A 22,016-nucleotide genomic window follows, 5' to 3' on the forward strand; every position below is an offset into this window, starting at 1 on the left:
CTTTTACTTCGCTCATGTCACCTCTGGCATGGATTAGTCTCTGGCACAACCCTGGCAGTGCCGGCGGCCCCAGTGCGGTTCTGTGGTCGCCGATATGTTGTGCTGTTGCCATGGCTACTGAACACACACACACACACGGGTGCTAAATTACATAATTGAGCTAGAATATACAGAGCAACACAAAATACTTAGTGTACAATGTGAGCAGAGAAAAGGGAAAAGGGAAAACCACCGAGACAAAGTGTTCCTTTACCAGAATATGAACCAAGAGCTCAAAGCTGACATGCATTGGTGAATATCTAAGAGCTTTGTCAGAGCTTAACACATCGGTACAGTGTGTTCTTTCCCTTGATTTTGAGTCATAAATCTACATAAGAGTGCTGCCATTATGCGGATGTTTGGAACAACAGGCAGTTGAGGGAAAGGTGTTTGTGGTGGCACACACGTGCGTGTGTGTGTGCTCGTATGTGTGTGTGTGTGTGTGTAAAAGCCAAAAATGTCTGTTTGATAGGGGTGTGGCAGCTTAGGTTTACACAAGTGCATCATTCACATAATTCCTCAAGTTCATCTCATTGTCCTCGTCCTGAGCTGTAGATTGGCCCGATTGGATCGTCGGTGCACTACGAATTTAAAATCTTTGAATTGGAAAAGTGGCAAATACCAAATATCTCCCAACCAGGATTATCAGTAACCTTTACTCCACTGAGTTGCATATTAACCCAGAATTAGCATCCATTCAAGCTGCGGTGTTGCACACTTAGGGATGCATATTGTGCCAAAAGTAGAATATGTTGCTTGTGATGATAGATGGCTGTCTCTACCTGTTTCAGTCGTTGGTAGAATCAATATTTCAAAGATGAATGTGGTACCTTAGTTTAGTTTTTGAAACATCCTTGCCACCTTTGACAGATTTGTCAGTAAAAGAAATAACCTGCATGGTCTCTGTTATTTAAAAAAAGCTTATTTTTTGGTCTTATTAGACTGAAATCTATTATGGGGGTAGGGCACGTGGAAAAAAAATGCAAAAACAGACTGCTAATTAAATTGTCAAGCATTTGATTAAAATTTTACTTGATGTGAGGAAAATATTCAGCGGAGCCAACCTCTTTATTCCAATAAAGCCCAATATGAGGCGCAACTGTTTTTTGGCCTCGGGAAGAGCAGATGTTCAAACTTTGGACCTCTAACGGCTTGAAAAGGTTCAAGATCTGAACTCTCATGAAGAACTGAGGCATAATTTCAGTTTGCATAGCAGCTTTACTGTATTCATTTGTTGTTATCACTCAGTTGTTAGTTCATAATTGCAAATCAGTTTGACAACAGTGCGTGACATGTTTATGTCGAAGCGACAAAAGAAGTCCAGTAGACAAAACTGTCACTGCTATAAAAGGTTTTAGTCAATAAAGTCGTGATGCAGATTGTGAAATGAAAAATGTTGTACATTTCTCAGTGTTTAGTTAGTTTTGTCTCATGTTTAGAGCCACCGACGGCCGACTCAGAAACGTTTCTAAGCGTGCTTTGTTCTTGTGTTGAGTAAATTTGAACGACTGCCAGTATCAACACACGGCGCGAACGTTGACAGTAATTCATTCTCTGCTCTTTCTTTTTAATCAACAGTATTTCCGTAAAAAGACAAGCCGAGTGATATTGAAGTTCTTTTGTGCCCCACAAAATGGAAACTAAAGGCCAAAACACGCGAGCGGGGCGAAACAGCCGCTGTATCAGTCTGTCACAAGTCAACAGGAATAGATAGAGAGTTGTTGTTGCGGATCATTGACAGCCCACTCAAGGTCACTTCAGTGTGGGCAATCTGGGCATGTTGTTTGGCCTGTCCTGCCTGTCTGTCTGACCTACATCTCACTGCTCTGGCTAAATATATACAGTAGACCCCTCATTACAAAGCTTCCAGATTAATCTGGATGAAATCTGAGTACCGTTCTCCCTCGCCGTGTCCGACTGCAGTCTCTCTTCACAGACTTCCACAGGCTGACTTTCTATCTCACCCAGTCTCTCAGACGCTAATATTCAAAAACTAAAGAAATAAATGAAGCTGGCAGATGAAGGCTTTCATACAAATGTGGCACACACTTATGCGTTATCATCTTGTAAATAAGATAAAAGCCACAAAGGCTTCTGCTTGTTCAGAAACAAACCTCTACATGTACAGTACAGCATTTCTGCAAATTCAGTCCTAATGTCGGCTATATACGCTGTGTTTTGCTGGGCTTCAAGCCTGAAGCACCTGCACATACTTAATTACACAAGACACAGGTGTGCATTCTTTCAGAAAAAATCACACTGATCACAACTCTGTTGTTGCAGTAGACTGTTTACTGTATTTAATTAACCACAGTTTTTAAATGTAGTCACACAGTCCTGTGAAATGAACTCCAGTACCCTTTTAGTGACACCGCCCCACGGCCTAGACATGTTTATTTTGAAACGCATTTAATACTGCTGATTTTATAAAAGTGGGTGTTACTGCTTTAATTTTGATAAAGAAGCAAAATATCAATCATAATCCGTCATGTTTGGCTGATTTATCCAGTTTATTTTTGGCTAGCTATAAGCTTTAGCTAACAAGTCCAGTCATATTTCTGATGGTTTTAGCTAATTGTTGTTTACTGCTACTAAATAAAATATCAAAGAGTTTTGGTCTGGAGAATCAAAAATTGAAAAGAATACTTTATTAACATTAAGATATGAAATATTAAAAACTCGTATTCAGGTACAGGTGTCACTCAGTTACCAGTTACTTTAAGCTAACAGTTTTAGCTCCTTTAGCAACAACGTTCAGTTAACTGAACTGTCTGTCGCTACACCTGAATATTTACCCATTACAACTACTATTTTTTTTATGTTAAGCTATTTAAAAATAATGTTAAATAATTTTTAGCTTTCTGTTTCAACCCTCTAAACATTATTTTAGCTAAAGGTTAAGTGTTCATTATGTTTAACTAATTGTTTAAAATTTTCTCTCACACCCGTTGCTCTTATGCATTGTCAAGAGTCACACATAGTCACAGCTAGCTCAGTAAATTGATATAAACAGCATTTCTATTGCTTCAAATTAATTGAGCGTTTCTAAATTCTTTCCACGTACCTTCTGGCAATAGCAGAAACACCCCCTGGGGCACTCTACCATATATATGGGAAGGCACCAAAACACATTTTTAGCTGTTAATCTTCAGTGTGTGTGTATTCCTTCCATCCATCCTTGTATCACTAGGCTAAAGAGATCTCTGCACACCTGGTAGAGCCTGGAGAGGTAATAATCATTTGGATAATTTGGATACAAAGACTTCATCAGGCCACAGTTAATTAGGAAGCGGTGGCGGTGTCTGGGATGGAATGACATCACGTGGTTATGATGTCATGGCATTAATCATCTTTTCACCACTTCTTTAGTTCCCCTTTGAGTAGAGGAGGGATAATGGGGTGCTGATTGGCTCGTTGATTTTACCTCAAATTTCCCGAGGCTTTCTTTTACAATCACACTGGATTACCTCATGCTGTAGGGGAGGGAAGTGATCGAGGGCTGGCTATGCTGATCCATAGACCATGCAGGAGTGTAACTCCTTAGACTGCGAGCCCAACACTGATTATGTTCCAGGCTTTAACGTTACATCAACATCTCAGATGTACTTTTTTCTCTTCCAGGAACATGGCTTAAAGATTGTGACTGGGCTTACAAGGCATTTATTGGGTTAATGTTGGAGGGAAAATCTTTTCCTGTCTTGGGGGTGGGTGGAGGAACGTTGACGCTTGGAGGCTTATGAACCCGCAAGTCAAACAGTAATGAAAACAGTTGTGACCTGATTTCAAGAGGCGGGGAAAAGACGGTGTAGAAGGGGGAATGAGCATTTTAAGATATAGACAAAAAGCTGCAGAAAATATCTGGGACTGGCAAGGCTGTGTGCCTCTCTACTTTCTTTCTTTCCCTTTTCCTTTTCTTGCTGTCTTTCTTACTCACTCACTCCCCTTCATGTCTTCCTGCTACCTTCCCTCTCTTTTTGTCTGTGTATCTAATTCGGCCACCCCGTCCGACAAGGAATAGCTGTCACCCTAGGGAACAAAGCGCTAGAGCTTGCTCTTCAGAGCAGGAAGTTGGCTCGGGGCCAAGGGTGGAAAATCTATACCCGGTTGCATAATATAACATATCTTTACCTCAGATGAACTCTGAGGAGGCCTGGCAGCTGTGAGCAAACAGAGCTGGAGGGCGGGAGTTTGTGTGTTATTAACTGACTCTGTTTGTGTGGAAGTGTCTGTGTATGTGTTGGGTATGAGTGCACGCTCTATGCTTCTTGTAACTTGTGTTTGCTGGCCGGTGCTGCGGGCCCGAGGCTGTTTCAGACCCCCTTGACAGTGGAGCCGAGTACAGTAGAGTCAAATAGAGCCTTGTTGAAATAAGTGAGGAGTAGAGTAAAGTTGAGTAGAGGAGACCGAGGCCAAGGAGGGCTCAGGGTTAGACTCAAACACAACTCTGCGGCTTCTCCTTTTGGCTCAGGGAGCCAGTAACTACCATCCCTACTCCAGCTGCAGCATACTCTGGGAGGGAATTCAGATATAAACTTTCTGCTCTGTTTAGGCTCAGAGAAATAGCTTCAGGATTAGTGTGTGTTACATGGAAAGTTGTATATTTGACTGGAAAATTCAGCGCAGGATGAGGATTTCATGTCACTGCTAAAATATAAAACACAGATGGGCCAGATTTAACTTTACTCTGCGAGTTCACGGACGTTCCCCGCTTGTCTAACTCTCATCATGACAGCTTGTGAATTCGCTTCCATGTTGCATTCATCTCATTGCCTTCCCTTTATTAAGACGTCACTCTGGTCTAGGTATTATCTTTAAAGGAGGCCTTTTTGTGATGTAATGGGCTCCGGCCAAAATGGAGAAACGGTAGCATACGTGGAGGGGACGAAGAGCGAAATGTCCAGAAAGCATTCGGCTGTCTAACGTGTCAAGCTTCTGTCAGTCCCTCTACATCTCAAGAAAAGCCCAGTGAAACTAAAAACCGGCCTCATTACAGTCATCATCTGGAATAAAGTGCAATCATCACCGCCACCTGTGGAAAGCTGCGGTGGAGAAAAGACTCTCACAGGTCTTATAGACCGGCCTGCTGGACTCGCGTATCAGTTCACAAACACACATTTTATATCAGTGGTGTTATTTTTTTCCCCCCACTTCCATCTGCACACCTGAACACAAATATATCAAGCCAGAGTTAGGACTCATATGGGGACCACAAATTGAGTGTATATTGCCGCCAGGCTTTGGAGATTTATGATGAAAGTGAATAGGGATGGTGTGGGCGGGGATGCAGAGGTGCATATTATGGCGCCTTTTTTTTTTTTCTTCTGACTTGGAAGAGCTGAAGGTCTTGAGAATAGTATAGAGGACTACAACAACAGCAGAGTTATTTTCCTCTTTCATTTTAGAAAGATTATAGAAAGAAATTCAGCACAAAGAGAAAAGAGGGGAAAACGGGCGGGAATGAAAGAGGCCATAGTCTGTGTATTGTAAATACAGTAGACTGGGGAGCATTCCATATCCTTTTATTTTTTTTCTACCAGCATGATTTGTTTGATTTACTCTCTATCAATCAGCGGAGGATGTATTTAAACGGACTTGAAGTATATTTGAGAAAGCCTCTTTATAGCTGTGGCTGTTTGTATTCTCCTTTTACTTTCCTTGGAAGCAGACCGTGATTAAAACAGACGATACAGGCGTATTGTGTTTCCTAGGGGATTGGAAGGAATGCAAATGCATCATAACCATATTATACTAGTTAGGAGTGCTTTGTGTTGCCAAGCCTCTGGATACAGGAGAGAGTAGACACAGTTACTCTAAAGAGTCCCGAATGCCACAAGTGCAACAACAGGAGAGGATATTTGACACTGCTGGACCGTATTTGACATTTCATCGTATACACACGGCGCTAAAAGCCTGCGCCGCATAAAAATACAAAACTTAACGCAGGAACCCCCCCAAAAAAGTTTTGCTGTGTATATATGTGCGTGGAGCGCCGCAGAATCCATTTGGCATTTTTGTTGTGAGGGAAGCATGCTGCTGGTGGGACTTTGGCCTGCACAATCCCTTCTCTGTTAAAACAATGCGGCAGTTGTCCTCACTAACCTAATTACTCTCTCCAGGGGGAGAAAGGCAACAGCACCAAATCCCATAGTTAGGAGCTCTGATCTGGGCCCTGCTGTAAGAAAAGGCCTCATTCATTTCCCTCCCTCCGTCCAGCCACACATGCACAGGAACACACAAACACTTTCTATTTTTCACGGCGATTGGATTCAGCCTGAAAGAAGCTAATGGTTCGCTAATATGCCCCGATATTTCTTTTGATATGTGGGGGTTTTTTTGTCGTTGTAACAGTTAAGTACATCATTCTGATAATAAAGAATTTGCATGTAACATTCATGTCATGATATGAGCTTTGTGTTAGCCCTGTGAGGTGTAAGATGACCCTAACCATATCAGAACATGCTTTTTTCCGCTTAATTTGTTCCCATAAGTCTTGGGAATCAAAGAAAAAATAATCATAATTGTAACTGACTTGCATAAAAAATTACATTTTAATGTTTTTTTCTTTTTGCTATTCTCCAAAACATAGGGTTAGGGCCATCGCTGATGGTCCTAACCTAGCCAATGAAAAGATTCATTAGCAGGAAATGCTGTTTTATATATTAATGATGTAGCTTTGACCCAATGTCAAACATGAGAAGTCCAGTGGTTTACTTTGAAATGGTCTCAGTTATAGAAATGACTAAAATCAGCTAAGATCCCGACACATAACCATATAAAACAGTAATATGAAAAAGAAAATCCCACAAACAGAAAGTCAAACCATGTTTTTATATCAGTGCTGATTTCTCTTTTCATGCTAAAATCCAGAAAGCTACTTTTGCATGATACAATCAGAAGTGTGAAGGATGCATCTTTATACCATGTAAACATGTTGACATTTAAAACAGTTTGCAGATTTACCAAATACACCAAAACACAACTTGTCCACTCATTAGACACTTGATATATATTGGGGTGTATATATCTAAAAGCAGCCCCTATTTATATTATTACAGCTGTGTGATACCACAATATCATATGTAGTATCTGTATATAGACCGTCCCTCAAAGCTTTGTTTAGGTTATTACACCCTTGCCAAACACAGAAACAAGCTTAGCTTCATTATTATTGACGGTGCGTTCATCGGTGTTTGTTGTCAGAGTCATTTGTGGGAAGTAACCTTAAATATTGGCACAAACCTCGCTTTTCTTGTTCCACATCTATCCTTTGTTTTGTCTTTCTCACCCTCCCTAATCGCTCGTCTTTCATCGCTGCCCGCCGTCACTTATTGGCACCACATTAGGCTTCTTTAAAACTTTATTACAGCAGCTTCAGACAAGGAAGTCCACGTAGCAAGAAGGAAAACAGGCATGTGTGTTGGTGTGTGTGTGTAGTGGCATTCACCAAGAAAAGGAAAGGGTGTTAAAACCTTAATTCTCCCTCAACCAACCTGTTTGGGTTTTGTTTATTTGTCGCTTCTCTCTCAGGAAGATTAGAAAAGCCATTGTGTTGAGGCTTGGGAAATAAGGCTTCTAAGTTTATATTTGGAGAATGTTGCGGTGCTGCGTTGTTGGTTTAGACTGTTGGGGTTTAGACGTCTTTGTTTGTTTATATGGAAAAAGGAAAATTTTTACTGAGATCGAAATTTCTCTTGCAGGGGAGACCTGCACACTTACAAAAGCATCACGAAAAATGTGGACTATTGAACAGCATTTATTTGCATTTTTTTAATTAAATGGTTATATTTACTGTATGACTATGTCTTTGGAGCATGCTTAGAATAACAAGCTCAACAGACCGCATGTCCTGGTATTCTCAGGGCGTATAAGGAGACAGTAATGTTTGTGTATACATGCATGTGTGTGTGTGTGTCTGGCCATGCAGTGTTTGTCTTAGGTCCCAGCTCCTTTCCTGTGGTGTGTGTGGGCTCGAATCCATCCAGCCTGTGTGGACCCTGCGCCCTGTTTGTGCGCCTCTCGACACTCACCCTACGGCACAAACGGAAGCTCTGCTTTAACAGCATGATCGGGGCTCTTCCTGCAGCCTCCAGCCCGCTTTATTAAACCTATGACTGTCCTTTTATGCTCCCTTTTTTCAGTCACTGTTTGCATCTTTCCAACTAATCTATTAACCTTTGTGGTTTATATAGCCTCCATGCCAACTTGTGAAACTGCCCTGTCAGTGGCAGCCATGATTGACCTTCTCTTCAGTCACATATTTAACCCTTTCTTTATCGTTCACTAAGCAGACCCTGAAATGGGTTTTCTGCTTCTTTTTTTTACCATTTTAATTTGAACCCAACTTGATCTTTTCAGTGTGACCCTGCTAGATATACTGCGCAGCTCTCGCTAAGTATGTTTCCACAAACCTTTTAATGAATGGAAATGCAATGCGAAAAACGGTGACTAATTGCTGGAAATAGAGCCCTTATTCTGTCATTCTAATTTCTTTTTTCTTTTGCCCTCCTGGTCTTTGTATTTATTGTGTTCTTTTAGCCAGGAGATGTCCTCCTTTATCAGGGCTCGTGCAGACACAAACAACCACACCTCTGTCAAATATTCGCCCCTGGTTGGTGCTTTTTGTCCACAGAGGGCACAAAGCAAAGTATGGGCCTACAAGCTCCACAGTGAGCTTTACTCTTCATTTGGGATCCATACATGCAGGACCTCAGATCATCAGGATTTAATTATTAACTTACGGTCAAGGGTCAAAGCTTGGTGATTTGGATTATTACAAGTTAAAGATAATAAAGAATATATAGACAGGAGGCTTTGGGGGGGTGCACACAGCCGTGGTGGGTGAGACAGTGGGGGTTGTGAGTTAGGGATGGCAGCAAAGCATTTGCATAAAGGGCAGGGCATCATGCCCAATGGTGGAAAAGGTTGGCATCACGCCTTTCAGACTGGCAGAGAGGGAAGACTGGAGAGAGAGAGAGAGAGAGAAAGAGAAGGGGGGTTGTAGTCAATAGTGCATCCCTTGTTCAGAAAGAGGAGGTCCCTAGCTGTTGGCAGGAGAGCAGGCTAAATCTCTGGTTTGATTGTGTGCTAGATTGCCCCTTTATTTGTCTGATTGCAAAGCGTTCAACACTGCATTAGTAGTGGGCTTTACTTTCCTGGAGCCTTTATTCAGGAGGGAGTTTTTCTGTCTTGGCCTGTTCTGCGATTGTCGCTCCACATATGCCTCAGAGTTTAGATTGTGTGCAATCATCAGGCAGTTTGGGAAAGTTTCTGACCTGTCTGTTTTATCAAGCCTCTGCTCTTTATCCGCAAGCCTCCCGCTAAGGTTAACGACAGTGTAGATTTAACTCGATGCCATATTCAGATGTGATTTCAAAGATAAATACAGACCGGAAGACGACTGCAGGGAGGCAGGCAGCGGCTTCTGCCTGTCTGTATGTGTACGTCTCTTACCTTCTGCTTCTCAGAGCCACAACACTGCTGCTCCCTTCATGCCGTCTGTGGTTCTGGCGATTTGAAAGCAGCACGAAGTGAAAGGGACAACTATGTAGTGCAAGCATGTTATTTCTATCCCTGAGTTCCATAAGTGATGTGTATAGAGTCTGAGCTTTCTCCACATCGCGCACAGCCTGCGGTCATTATGACCGCTAAGAGTGTGATGCCTGCAAACTCACTGTGACCATAAACCTCAATAAGCCTTTTCATTAGGCATCTGTGGGAGCTAATTAGCACTAGTCATGGGAATTTACTGTCTACATGAGTAAACTGATTTTTCCTTAAATTTACGCTTTAATCAAAGACAGTCAGCTACAATTTTGGCTTTCATTTTGTCAGAAAAATCTGAGGAAGTTTAGTTAATGTTGGTATGAAGTGTAGACGTATGGTCAGCGTTAAGAAGTTTTAATGCAAGGTAAATTATTCCAAACGTACAAGCAGAGAGCTCAGCATTTCCACACGAGACAGAAAGATGCACAAGACAGAATAGTCCCTTTAGTGAGGTGGCACGGACAGCCATAAATAAGAAGCTGCGCCGCCTAAGAAAGCGCACCGTGCGACAAACTAAAACTGTCCCATTACAAGTAAAATCATAGTTAATTACAAATGAATATGTCTTTTTATGTTAAAAACGATCTAAATTTACTTGCTTGATATTATTTTATTGTGAAAAATATTTCTTTGTAAAATGTAAGCAATATGCAAATAACTCAGTAATCACTTATTTTCAATAATCACTACATAGATTTATATAGTGTTAAAAAATCATTATTTACAAAGTATCCATGTGTAAAAGCAGCATAAAATTGATACAATTCAAACAAATAACTTCAGGATTGAAATTTTTACTGTGTGCTTTGTGTGGAAACATAGTTTCATATTTTAGAAGAGATTTCTATTACTTAATGTAACTGTTTGAGGTGTGTTGTGTTACACTTACCTAATGGCGGTACTTAGGTCAAATCTGGAGGTATTTGTATTTCCATTGCATGTTACTTACACAATTTTACACCACTAGATTACAAAGAGGAATAACTGGCTCTATTTAACAGTTCTTCACTATAAAAAAAAACCCTCATTTTGTCTGTAATTTTACTCTGTGTTCTCCAAATATATATATGAAAAGTATACTAAATCTAAACATATTTTAATAGCAAGCCAGTGCAATTACTGCTTCTACTCTCCTAGTCAGTTTCTGCATAGAACAGTGTGACATGAAAATAGTCTCCCACACTCTTGGTACACAAGAAAATTTAAAAAAATAAAAAATTCCCCTTGTTTCAAATAAAAATGTGTAAAAATGAGGCTTTACATTATAAGCCTTCATTTCCAGACAATACGCATTTAGCTGCACGCTGACCAGTTATTTATACACATCTGCAACAATAATACAGTGTCAGTATACTTCTATATATATAAACACATGTATACAGTTCATATAATTACTACAACAATACTCATTGAGCTTGACCTATACAGGTCACACTGGTAAAGTTCTGTTTGTATATTTAGGCGTTAATAATACAATATGTAAAAGTTAAGTTAGAGTTCTTGTAATTAGTAAATATTGATGTTAATAGTTTAACAAGATTTTAATTACAAGACTTTTAATTTATTTTCTATTGTTATGTAATACAGCTTTTAGGAGGCTGTGTTCCCCTATCATTTGAGAGAATATGGGAATGCCATTAACAAAGGAAATGGTGAAGGACTCAAATCCTGTTTCACATATTTATTTGATTGTTGGTTTAAAGCAGACTTGAAATTATGAAATTATCCTGTAAAGCTATTTAGCTGTAAAAGCAGGTTATTTTTCAGAATGATCTCATTTATGATCTGGTTGTTACAGAATCAGAATTATAATGGACCATCGCCTATTCTAATATGTTACATGATAAACTCTGACACCAGCCAAAGGCATAATCAGCCCTTGTGCATGCTTGTAAATCCACACGAACCCAAACATTGTGCACCTGGTGCAGGGAGGGTGGAGCTCCGACCTTTAGAGGAGCATTTTCCGACCATCGCAAACACCAGAAATTGTGGTGTCGGTTTCAGAAAATTCAGATGATGTTTTAAATCTCCTCCGGTGCGAGAGCTCGACGAGTTTACCTTCAAATGGGCAACAAACAGCGGAGCCTCGGTTTGAAAACACAATCGTGTTGTTTCAGCTCACTTTCTTCTCCCAGCAGTGTGTGAAAGGCTGACTTTGGCATTTCACACTCATGTCTTTGAAAAGGGGAGTAAAGCCCTACAGCTTTGCTAAGCGGCAAGTTAACACATGAACCTGAAGATCCTTTTCATTTCAGGCCGTGTTGAAATTTTAATTCCAAATGCTAAAAGGATCTTTTCATGAGAGGGGTTATGGTGTAACATCCCTCCGCTTTAAGCCTATTGATAAATCGGTCTGCTTGTAATTCTCTGTGATGTGTGTCAACCAGACTGTCTAGATCAAAGATAAATGTGGTGTATGGCGATGGCTACGAGTGCCTGGCTGCTTATAGACTGTTCAAATGACATGATATCTCACTTCTAGCCTGCTCATCAAAAATGTATCACCTTCCATCAAACCAAAATAGGAATGTGGGATCAAAGAGAATGAATTTGCTAAATGCATTTCTTTGTTGCAGGCCAGGCACGACGTGTTTACCGATTACTGAGCTGGTTTTTACCAGGGTAGGAAATTAACACTCGCCACCAGCCAAATGCTGCTAAAAGCTGGCTATGGTTTGTAAGTTTGTCTCCACTACCAGCCACTTTGGCAGCTTTTTTATTTGGATCTTGGGGAAATTGTGAGAATTAGTTGGTTTTTCTCTTTTTTTTTAACAAGAGGTGAGGCAAAAACAACAAAAAGAAGGCATAATGTCGTAGTCTGGTCAGTAGTATCACCGTCACTGGCTGCAGTGTGAGCAGCAGTAGTCTGTTGGCTCGCACAGTGAGAAAACACTCAGTCATGGCTGTAGTGGTGGTGCTGAGTCGGCCTGTCCCAGCATGGTTAGTCACTCACGCACACGTGTTAGTGAGATGCAGGGCGGTTTCTTCATCCAGCATTCTTTCTAGGCAGGGGAAAGGGTTTTGGAGCATGCGATTGCATGTGCATTAATGCATGCCTGGAGCTCCAGGCTGCAGAGATGTCATGGTTTCAAAGGTCAGTGTGTGACATCGCCACAATCCACATGTTGCTGAGCAGGCCGATGATTATCATGCACGTATGTCGCAGATCGGAGTGCATTACCCCACTCCTCTGTCCTCGCTCATCGATACTGATGTCTTCATCCAAGCACATCTGCACGCCTCTACTTGTGTTATACCACCTCGAGCAGGAACAAATATTGTTTTATAAACTCTCTGCTGAGAATTCCTCAAAACAAAATAGCCTCAAGTCATCAGCTTCAACACTTACAGATGAGGTGTGTTTAGTTGTGCTCTTCGTGTGTATTCACATTCAGTCTGTGCTTTGCAGTTTCACTTAAAAAGTTGAGTGTTCATGTAAACGCCAACGCTCCAAAGGGCCCAGGACCATTTTGGAGTGCAATCCGGGCAAGCGGAGCAGCTCTTTGTGGGGACTGGAATGTGCCGTGCGTGCCTCTTCTTCTCTTCAGCCCCTCTCCCACCTCACCCCACCCCACCCCGGGCACGTTAGCACGCAGCCACCGCAAATTGCTTGCAGATTTTTCACACATAGTAACGTGCTGGTTTGTAAACTCAGATAAGTGCAACCAATGCACAGTGCTGAGCTCCATGGATCTCCACGCATCACTCGCTTGCTAAAGAAACAGAGTAGAGGGTGCTCCGAGATACCACCCCCCACCCTTTTTTTTTTAATGTAACCCTGAGCCAGGAATGATTACCGTGGATGATAACAGCAGAGGGTCGTGCAGCGGGCCGATTCATTCCGATATAGAACACCAACCAAAGGATGGCATACTTTGTGGCATCAGGGGAAACAGTTTCTTCACACTTAAGCACCAATCTGTGAAATTTTAAAATGCAGCTAGAATACTCCAAGTGCTTTCCTCCTTCTCGAAATGTACACCTGACTGCCTCATCCTCACTTTCACAGGCCTCTAACATTTTTGCACTCTAAAATAAATGACTGAATCTCCTCTGCGTCCCTCCTAACCCTTTTCTCCTCCAGCACCTTCCTCACACCCTGGCTCTCTGTCAGCCAGGGGTCAGTGGGGGAACCGGTGTCAGGCTTCGTCCGGGTCAGGGACACTCAGGTGGTCAGGAGAGGATGCAGCCGAGCCCCACCAGCCCAGAGCTTCCCCTTAATGAAGGGGCCAGGCAGCTGGAAGGCCCTCGGGTTGTGCACACTACTGGCTTAATTGGCCTAATGAGATGCAGAGAGGCCTCAGCGAGGTCAGGTGCCACATGATGGAAGGACCTGCTGCTGGGTTCAGAAAGAGGCAGAGAGTTTTACTATCATGGGTTTTGTGGGTCTTACGTGAAAGTTACCTGATGTAGACAAGTCATTCTCGTATTCTGGGCATGGCAAACACTTTGTTTGTTAAACAAAATTCAAGCCAGGGATTTATCATAACAAAAAAAAAAAATGCAAAAGAAAAGAAAAAAAGAAAAGCATTTCATTGTGCCAGAGTTTTGATTATTTGGCTGTAGGATCTGGACTTTAGTGCAAAAGCTCACTTTCACCGCCATCATTTCTTGGAAAAGTTGTATGGCTAAAATCGCAAACTGACACTTCTAATCGCTGTGTTACTTTTAATTGCATGCATTCAACCTGTTTTTGTTTAAGGACAGGAAAAAAAGAATTGTGAATACGCAAAACGGCCTTCGGCTTCTTGGTTGATTGAGTCTTGATTTATCCTTTTTTATGGCAACCACATACAAAGACACAAATACTCAGAAATTATGTATTGAGGTGCTGACGGTGGCTGAAAAATGCCAAAAAGCAAAAAAGCAAAACTAATTTAGTTTTAGATTAGATTAGACTAAATTAATTAGAAGTGATAATATATTTAGCATGTTTTTGTCAATACATTTTTTATTATTAATGAATGAAAAAATATAATAAGATATCAATTATCTTAAAATAATGGACTCCTCCATTGTTATTTCAAACGGAGCTTAAAATGCAAAGGAGCATTAATGAATCCAACTCTGGGATGTTTTTCACAGTTAAGAGCCTTTTCTGTCCTTGCTGAAAGAGTTAATCTGAAGTTGGCAGCCAACTCCTCTCAGTCTCTGTCAGACGTGCGGCGAATTGGAAAAATAAAGGACTTAAAAAATCATTTCTTTTGTCTTGTCATAGACAGCATTCAGCTTTTATGTGGACGATCTGACTATTTTTTTATTTGTTTTATTTCAGTTTGAATATAAAGCCGAAGCCTTTGCGATTGAAATTGTGATCTCTGATTTAGAAATACAAATTGCTTTAATTTAGGGTTATCGACTCTGAGTGGGCCAAGTGTTTCTTTTTATATACGATAACTGGGGGGAGGGAAAAAAGAAAATTTAAAGATTTAAGGGGGGAAATGCTTTAATGTCGCGAAACCTGAACTGAATTCCATATGCTGAACCGTCACTCGGGTCATTCAGAGCCATGCTGGCACTGCATCTGCTTGACAGGCTACATTTGAAATACATATCTGGGTGTTTCAGGGTCTCCCCTCTCGGTATTAATTGACGTCGGGGTTTCAGTAACGGTGTAGCACAAATGTGTAGCTTGCGGGGGATGTGCCAGGCCGTCTCCAGATTTTTTATTTTTTTAATTTACATGTTTTTTCCTGCCAGGGTCCGTCAACGATATCGTCACTGTTTTATTTATTTATTTAAACATTTCTATTTTAAGTTCCCTTTTATGGCAGAGAAGAAGAAGAAGAAAATATAAGTGGTAGCAGAAGAAGAAGAAAGTGATGGCGCAGCTTTAATTGTTTTGGCTGAGGGGTTTCTTGCTCTTATTATTGGGGCCTGGGTGGTTTTTGAGCCAGAGAAACGTGGTGGTTAGAAAATAAGCCATGCCTTTAACTGGGTGGATATCGGTGTGTTTATGAAACTTGCTGAGAGATAGTTTGTCCCTTTAACAGGCAGTTATTTGGTCACAGCAGCGTTTTTTTTTTCGGGATCTTTTAAGGGGACGGTAAGGTGATGTGAAACGACGCAAACTGGTACGTTTGAAGCAGAGCATGTATTTCATATTCATAATTTTATTATTATTAATAATAATAATTAATTAATTAAGTAATAATTATTATTATTAATAATATCACTGAGTAAACCCTGTCACCTCCGACTGCTAATTGATAATAGGCTAATAATTAAAGCTAAAGGCCACGCGCATGTGGCCCTAATTTAATTTCCGGGTAAGAAGATTAACCCTGAGACACTTTCCATGATGGGTTTATGCCGCTTCGATAGACCTAAATAACCATATAGGCTCTTCCAACACAGCAAGTTGAGCAGTACCCAATATAGGCGTAGTGTGGAGCAGCAGATAGTGCAGACATGCAAATGTAAAGCACGGTGTGGCCCCCCCCCCCCCTCCCCACACGAAATCTGTGACTTTAGAAAAAACTGCAGTTTTCTTCCTGAAAAATAAATGTTTTTTTTTCTTCTTCTTCTTCTTCAGCAAGTGAAAGGCAAACAGCATAGCGAAGAGAAAATGACTTAAAACTCCTTGTAGTCAAATTTCACTGACATTTGAATGGTGGTTTATTTGCATTTTGGCAGGGTCACCCAGAAAACCTTAATTCCCACAGAAAAGCAGACACACTGGAAAATACATTCAAGTGTCAGTTATCTCCTCCTGCTACACTAAGTTTGTGCAGGTGGTGATGGATGCAAATATGTCTTGACAGTGATGCCAAACACACTCACACTCCACAGTGAGGTTCTTTTGTTACGTTATCCAGCGATATATCAAACCTTTGGCTGATTGGAGATAAATGTGGAGGTGTGCTGTCCTTCGCTGTGTTAGCAGATGATGGGTGAGCGTCAGTGTTTCATTACGGGCTCTGGTGATGGAGCTGAAATCCATTGCTGTGTGGAGGATGTTCAGCCGTGACAGAATGGTGCGATTGTATGACCTTTGACAGTCTGCGGGCCTCTTCTCATTAAATCATCATTTAAGGACTTGCTAGAACTTAAGGTTGACTAACTGTGGTCTTTTCTTCAACATTTGTCATGAAACAGAGGAATATATCAATTTAAATAATTGCTGAAGGCACCCATTTAAAGCTGGAACTAGCAGTTGTTTCCATTTGATTTTGTCTGTTAAAGCAAGAAACTGGCAAAAAAAATGGCCGTTATAAATACTTGAATTTATACTGCTTGTGCTTCCCAACCTTACACACTTGGAATTGCTGATTTCAATCATATATGACAAAGAAAACCATCCAGTTCCTAATATTAAATAGATGAACCCAGGCATTTTTTGGTTCTTGTTCTTTACATTTTTTGACTCCATCTGAATGTGGTGCTAGTCATTTTCTCAGTCTTATTGCATGAGATCTGGAGTCCTGAGCCTCTGCTCTTGGTCTGTGATTCAGCAGCACTTGCACCTTCCCACTATCTGTCTGCTGAGCAGGTGCAGCCCTGACTGACACTCGTTCAGAGCTGAAACTAGTGATTATTTCCATTTATTTTCATTTATTTTAGTCTGTTAGATGCCGAAAACTTGTCTAAGAAATGTTAGTTTAATATCATTTGTGATAAATGTATCAATCCCCCGTTTTTTTGCAAAGCTTAGACCCGAAAGTATTTGCCAGTTTTGCTTCAAGGTGGCTGTTTCCAGATAATTTCCCATGAATTTATCAGCAGATATTTTACATGCATTCTTCATCCTTGCTGACTCTATCTGATTGTGGTGCAGGTCTTCTGATGCTATTTTTCAGGTTTTATTGCACTGGTCGGTGATTCAGCACCACCACCTTCACTCAAGCTGCCTGCCAAGCAGATGTAGCCCTGAACGGCATGCTTTACGATGAGGCAACACGGCAGTCATCTCCGCTCCAATACCGAACTGCAGAAACCTCCCGGGTGGGCGGGGGTTCGGGGATATGTACGGAGCCGATTCGGGCTCTGGGATTTCGTCCTTGTGCTAGCTGTGCTGCTTAAAAACAAAAAACAAACAAAAAACAGCTGAGGCAAATTCTGGTTCCTCTCCTGCCTTCACCCCCACACCCCACCCACCCCTTTAAATTCTGTAACAATTTCTGTATCTGTGCCTCTAAATCATCTCGTCATTCATTTTGCGAGTGTGCAGCGAGAGGAGGAGTGTGGCTGCCCGGGTTTGTTTCTCCCTCTTTGTTTGCTGTGGTAAACCCATGAGCAGCTGCCGGTGGTGGGGTCTGGAGGGATTCTGAAGCTGTGTGTCCTCTCTCTCGCTTTGCCATCCTCTGCCAAGGTGGCATTATGCGAGCAGAGAAAGGGGCAGAGAGAGGGAGCGGGAGAGAGATACACAGAGGAGGTGAGGGCGGTGGGGTGAGAGGGAGACGAAGCGGTGGCGGCCATAGTAAAGATGGAGGCAGGCTGAGGGCTGTGGGGATTGGTGCAGGAGAAGGCTTGCTCCCCTGAACTTTGCCTCCGTGTCAGAGAGGAACTTGTCGATTTGGCAGATTGTGCAGCGTCGGACAGGGCTGCGCGCTCCCTTACACTCCCACCTGCTCCCCCCACCCCCTCTCCTCTCTCACTCTCTCTCTCTCTCTCATTGCCACTACACCCCCCTTCTCCTCCCCTCCCTCCCCCCTTCCCACCCTCTCTCCTCTTTCTCTTTTCCCTCCCTTTCAGCTCTTGAAGCTAACGCATTGGCTGGGCTACAGGCATCTTGTTGCCAAATAGGTGGGCCCTACTCGTGCTGGCAAAGGCTCAAGCAATGGTTAGGGAAAGAACGCGGAGAGGACGAGAGACGGCGAGCGAGAAAGAGAAAGAGAGAGAGTTGGAGAGAAAAGGGGAAAAAAGAAGCAGCACTCGGCTTTGCCAGCGGTCGTATGCGCTCATCCAACATTGATTCGGCTCTCTATTTTTTTTTTCCTCCCTATTCTGTGCTCTGCTCTCCCTGGCCCCCCCATCTGTGTGTGTGTGTGTGTGTTTGAGAGAGAGAGAGAGAGTGTGTGTGTGTGTGTGTGTGTGTGTGTGTGCGCATGAGACTTGTGCCGGGCCCAGGGATCAGAACAGACACCACTACCAATTAGATTTTGCCAAGGATTTTTTTTTCCTCCGAGGTTCATTTTTAAAAAATTTTTGGAACTCACAAAGGACTGTTGAATTTTTGTTCTTTTTTTCAAATACATTTATTCTCGCTGTTAAAGTCTTTTTCTAATAATTTTTTTCTAACATTTAAATTTTTACCTGTTTATTATTTTTTTTGCTCCAACTTTTTATCCGTCCTTTTTTTGTGTGTCATTTTTGGCTTTTGTCTCAAGAACTGCTGGCTAGCGTCCTACTGCAGGACTCCCTTAAAATCTTTTTTGGTGTGTGTGTGTGTGTGTGTGTGTTTTTAAACTTGAGCCCACTGTTTGTGCTCAGCAGCGTGTTCTGCAAATTTTTAAAAATTACAACCCTCCCCACCCACCCCAAGTTTTTTTTTTCTTTTTTTTTTCATCTGCTAATTCTCCACATCCTGCCAAAACCAGCACTTGCTTTACATTGGGGAGCGCGGGAGGAAAGAGAGAAAAAAAACTGGTGCAGGAGATTTTTTTTTCACTTTAAACGCTGTGCCAAATTTATGATGAGAGTGCAAAATGGTAACTACCAGGCCGTCTGTCTTCCTCTAGCAGTGTGGTTTTCTGTGGTGATTTCTGTCTGCTTTCAGTTTGTTGTGGAAATGTGAGTCTGGTTGGAGCTCCCTTTGCATGGTAGCGCAGATAGGAAATGGTATGGCTGATCTTTTAGCGGCACATTTCAACAGTGGTCTAGTGGCGGCAAAGCTTGGCGGTGGTGAGCGACCGGTGTGTGGCAACCCTGGCACAGGAACGCTGTGGCGAGATCTGGGCTTTGTTGCCCAGAGATATGTAGTGAAGGTATTATGGTACAGCAGAATAACTTCTCTTTTTACAGCAGGAAAAGCGGGAGCGCAACTTGGCTCAGTTTTTCGTCTGAATTCGTGCACTGTCGTCTTTTCTTTATTGTCTTGAATGTTTTATTTTTGAAATGCTTTGTGTTATACCTTTGCATGCTATAGTAAGGATTATTTTTTCCTGTTTTTCCTGCATGCTTTATTTTTATTTGAATCTGAATGTTGGAAATGAGAAATTATTTTAGCATTTTAATGGCAGTTATTTGAATAGCTTTTGAACACTGATTTGAATTTAAATTAATTGATAATCATCAGAATTTTCATTATTCCAACAACACGTTTAGCATTATTAAACATTTTGGCATTTTTATTAAAAGTTTAAGAAAAACCTTTAATTTTACAACTTAAAAAATAAAGAAAAGCATTTATTTTTTAATTTTTGTTTTTACAGCCTCCTAACGCCACATCTTTTTCTCTCTCATCAGGATGAATTTCATCCCTTCATTGAGGCCCTCCTCCCCCATGTCCGTGCCTTCTCCTACACCTGGTTCAACCTGCAGGCCCGTAAACGCAAGTACTTCAAGAAGCACGAAAAGAGGATGACCAAGGATGAGGAGCGCGCGGTGAAGGATGAGCTGCTGGGGGAGAAGCCAGAGATCAAGCAGAAGTGGGCCTCGCGCCTGCTGGCCAAGCTCCGCAAGGACATCCGGCCCGAGTTCCGCGAGGACTTTGTGCTCACCATCACGGGGAAGAAGCCCCCCTGCTGTGTGCTGTCCAACCCCGACCAGAAGGGCAAGATCCGCCGCATCGACTGCCTCCGCCAGGCTGACAAGGTGTGGAGGCTGGACCTGGTGATGGTCATCCTGTTTAAGGGCAGCCCCCTGGAGAGCACGGACGGCGAGCGTCTGGTCAAGTCGCCCCAGTGCTCCAACCACGGCCTGTGTGTCCAGCCACACCACATTGGGGTGACGGTCAAGGAGCTGGATCTCTACCTGGCCTACTTCGTCCACACACCAGGTATGTGGTACCTGTAGAAGAACCCTTTTTTCCCACCGTTCATGTGGTTGTTATACACACACACGCACATACACACAGGTCATGTGTTTTGTCACACACTCTTTGGCATGTAAGTCACAGATTAGACCCTGCCCTCCACTATGTACCAAGCTGATCTAGTGCTAGGCTTTGATAAACCCAGTCAGCACTGAGATAAAGACCACGTCTTGATATTTAAAGGGATACTCTGCAGCGCATAATCCTAAAAAAAAAGTTTCTCCTCTCGATGTTTCTATCTGGTTTAAAGAGATTCAGAGAATCTGACAGTCAGGCTTAAAACCTGTGTTTACCTAGAGATATGTTTGCATTGGTACATTTGTTCAAGTATTTGTGCGCAAATTTGTCTAAATCCAAATGTGCATGTTTTTCAGTGCCATCTGTAAACAAAAGCATCTGCAAACCTGTTTATCTGTGTGTGCACGCATGTGCACACGTGTGCGCGCACGACAGGCAGTTTGTCATGTGTCTGTAATCCATGTGTGTTGTGAGGTTGTTGTGTATCAGTAGCAGTGTGGTGTATTTGTGGGTTTCTTTTGTGTGTGTGTGTGTGTGTGGTGGTCTGGAGAGCGCAGTGACAGCTGGCCCAGTCCCAGGTAGTTTAGGAGGCAGAGAGAGAGTCAGCCTGTCTGCAGCCTCAGCCGCCTCAGCCTAACGCCCCACACACACACACACACACACACACACACACACACACACACTCAAGTGGACAGACTCTCGCTCAGGAGCTCTCGATCAAACACCCAAGCTGCGCCGTGCGTTGTTCTTCTGAGCAAACTGATCACACACACAGTCACACACACGTTTGTGTTTACAGCAGTGAGACGTTTTGCGTTTATATCCACCACACGTGATTTCTGCTGTGATGGTAAAGTTGAAATAGAGGCGGTAAAAATATTTTGGTGTAACATGTATACAAAGCCACATGTATACTTGTGTGAGGGCAGCGATCGACGCTGTGAAATATAATATTTGGATGTCTCATTTTGTTACATTTCACAGCTGTAGTTATTTAGACCTAATTTCATTTCTCAGGTAATTTTAGTAATGCAAACCCACTTTGGTAAATAAATAGCAGCAAATGCTTATCTGGATATAAAATTATTAAATATGTTGTAACTGCTTTTGCGAAAAACAAAAACATTTAAAAAAAAGAAAATTATATTCTGTTCCATTAAATTTGTTTAATTACTGCAGTGAGGATTTGATGTGCCTAAAGCTTAATTTTCATGACACAAGTGAATTTAAATTGTCCTTTTAAACACACTTCTGTTTAAAAATGTCTCTATTAGAATATAACTTTTAAAAACCTCGATGCTGTGTAATAGTAGCACTCCTGTTGTAGATGCCTGAAATGTGCTGGATGATTTATAGTATAATTTAGGCTAATGTATTTATAATTGAAGCCCAGCTTTACCACTGTTAGCTGTGATTACAGTTTTACCCATATTCATAT

At 41.9% G+C, this 22,016-nt stretch overlaps 1 protein-coding gene across 9 annotated transcripts in view; it reads left to right on the forward strand.

Annotated features, from left to right (window-relative positions):
* nfixb (nuclear factor I/Xb) overlaps nt 1–22,016 on the forward strand; it is a 143,018-nt gene that overhangs the window by 19,672 nt on the left and 101,330 nt on the right. For 7 of the 9 annotated variants that reach the window (XM_039611003.1, XM_039611006.1, XM_039611004.1 and 4 more), the window contains one exon: nt 19,993–20,524. In XM_039611003.1, the coding sequence (XP_039466937.1) occupies nt 19,993–20,524 (532 nt within the window). Of the gene's footprint in view, nt 1–15,418; nt 15,660–19,052; nt 19,236–19,992; nt 20,525–22,016 lie in introns of those variants that run through there. The other 2 variants (XM_039611010.1, XM_031750371.2) reach the window with 2 other exon arrangements.

Source organism: Oreochromis aureus, linkage group 4 (assembly GCF_013358895.1).
Source record: "Oreochromis aureus strain Israel breed Guangdong linkage group 4, ZZ_aureus, whole genome shotgun sequence".
Classification (NCBI taxonomy): domain Eukaryota; kingdom Metazoa; phylum Chordata; class Actinopteri; order Cichliformes; family Cichlidae; genus Oreochromis; species Oreochromis aureus.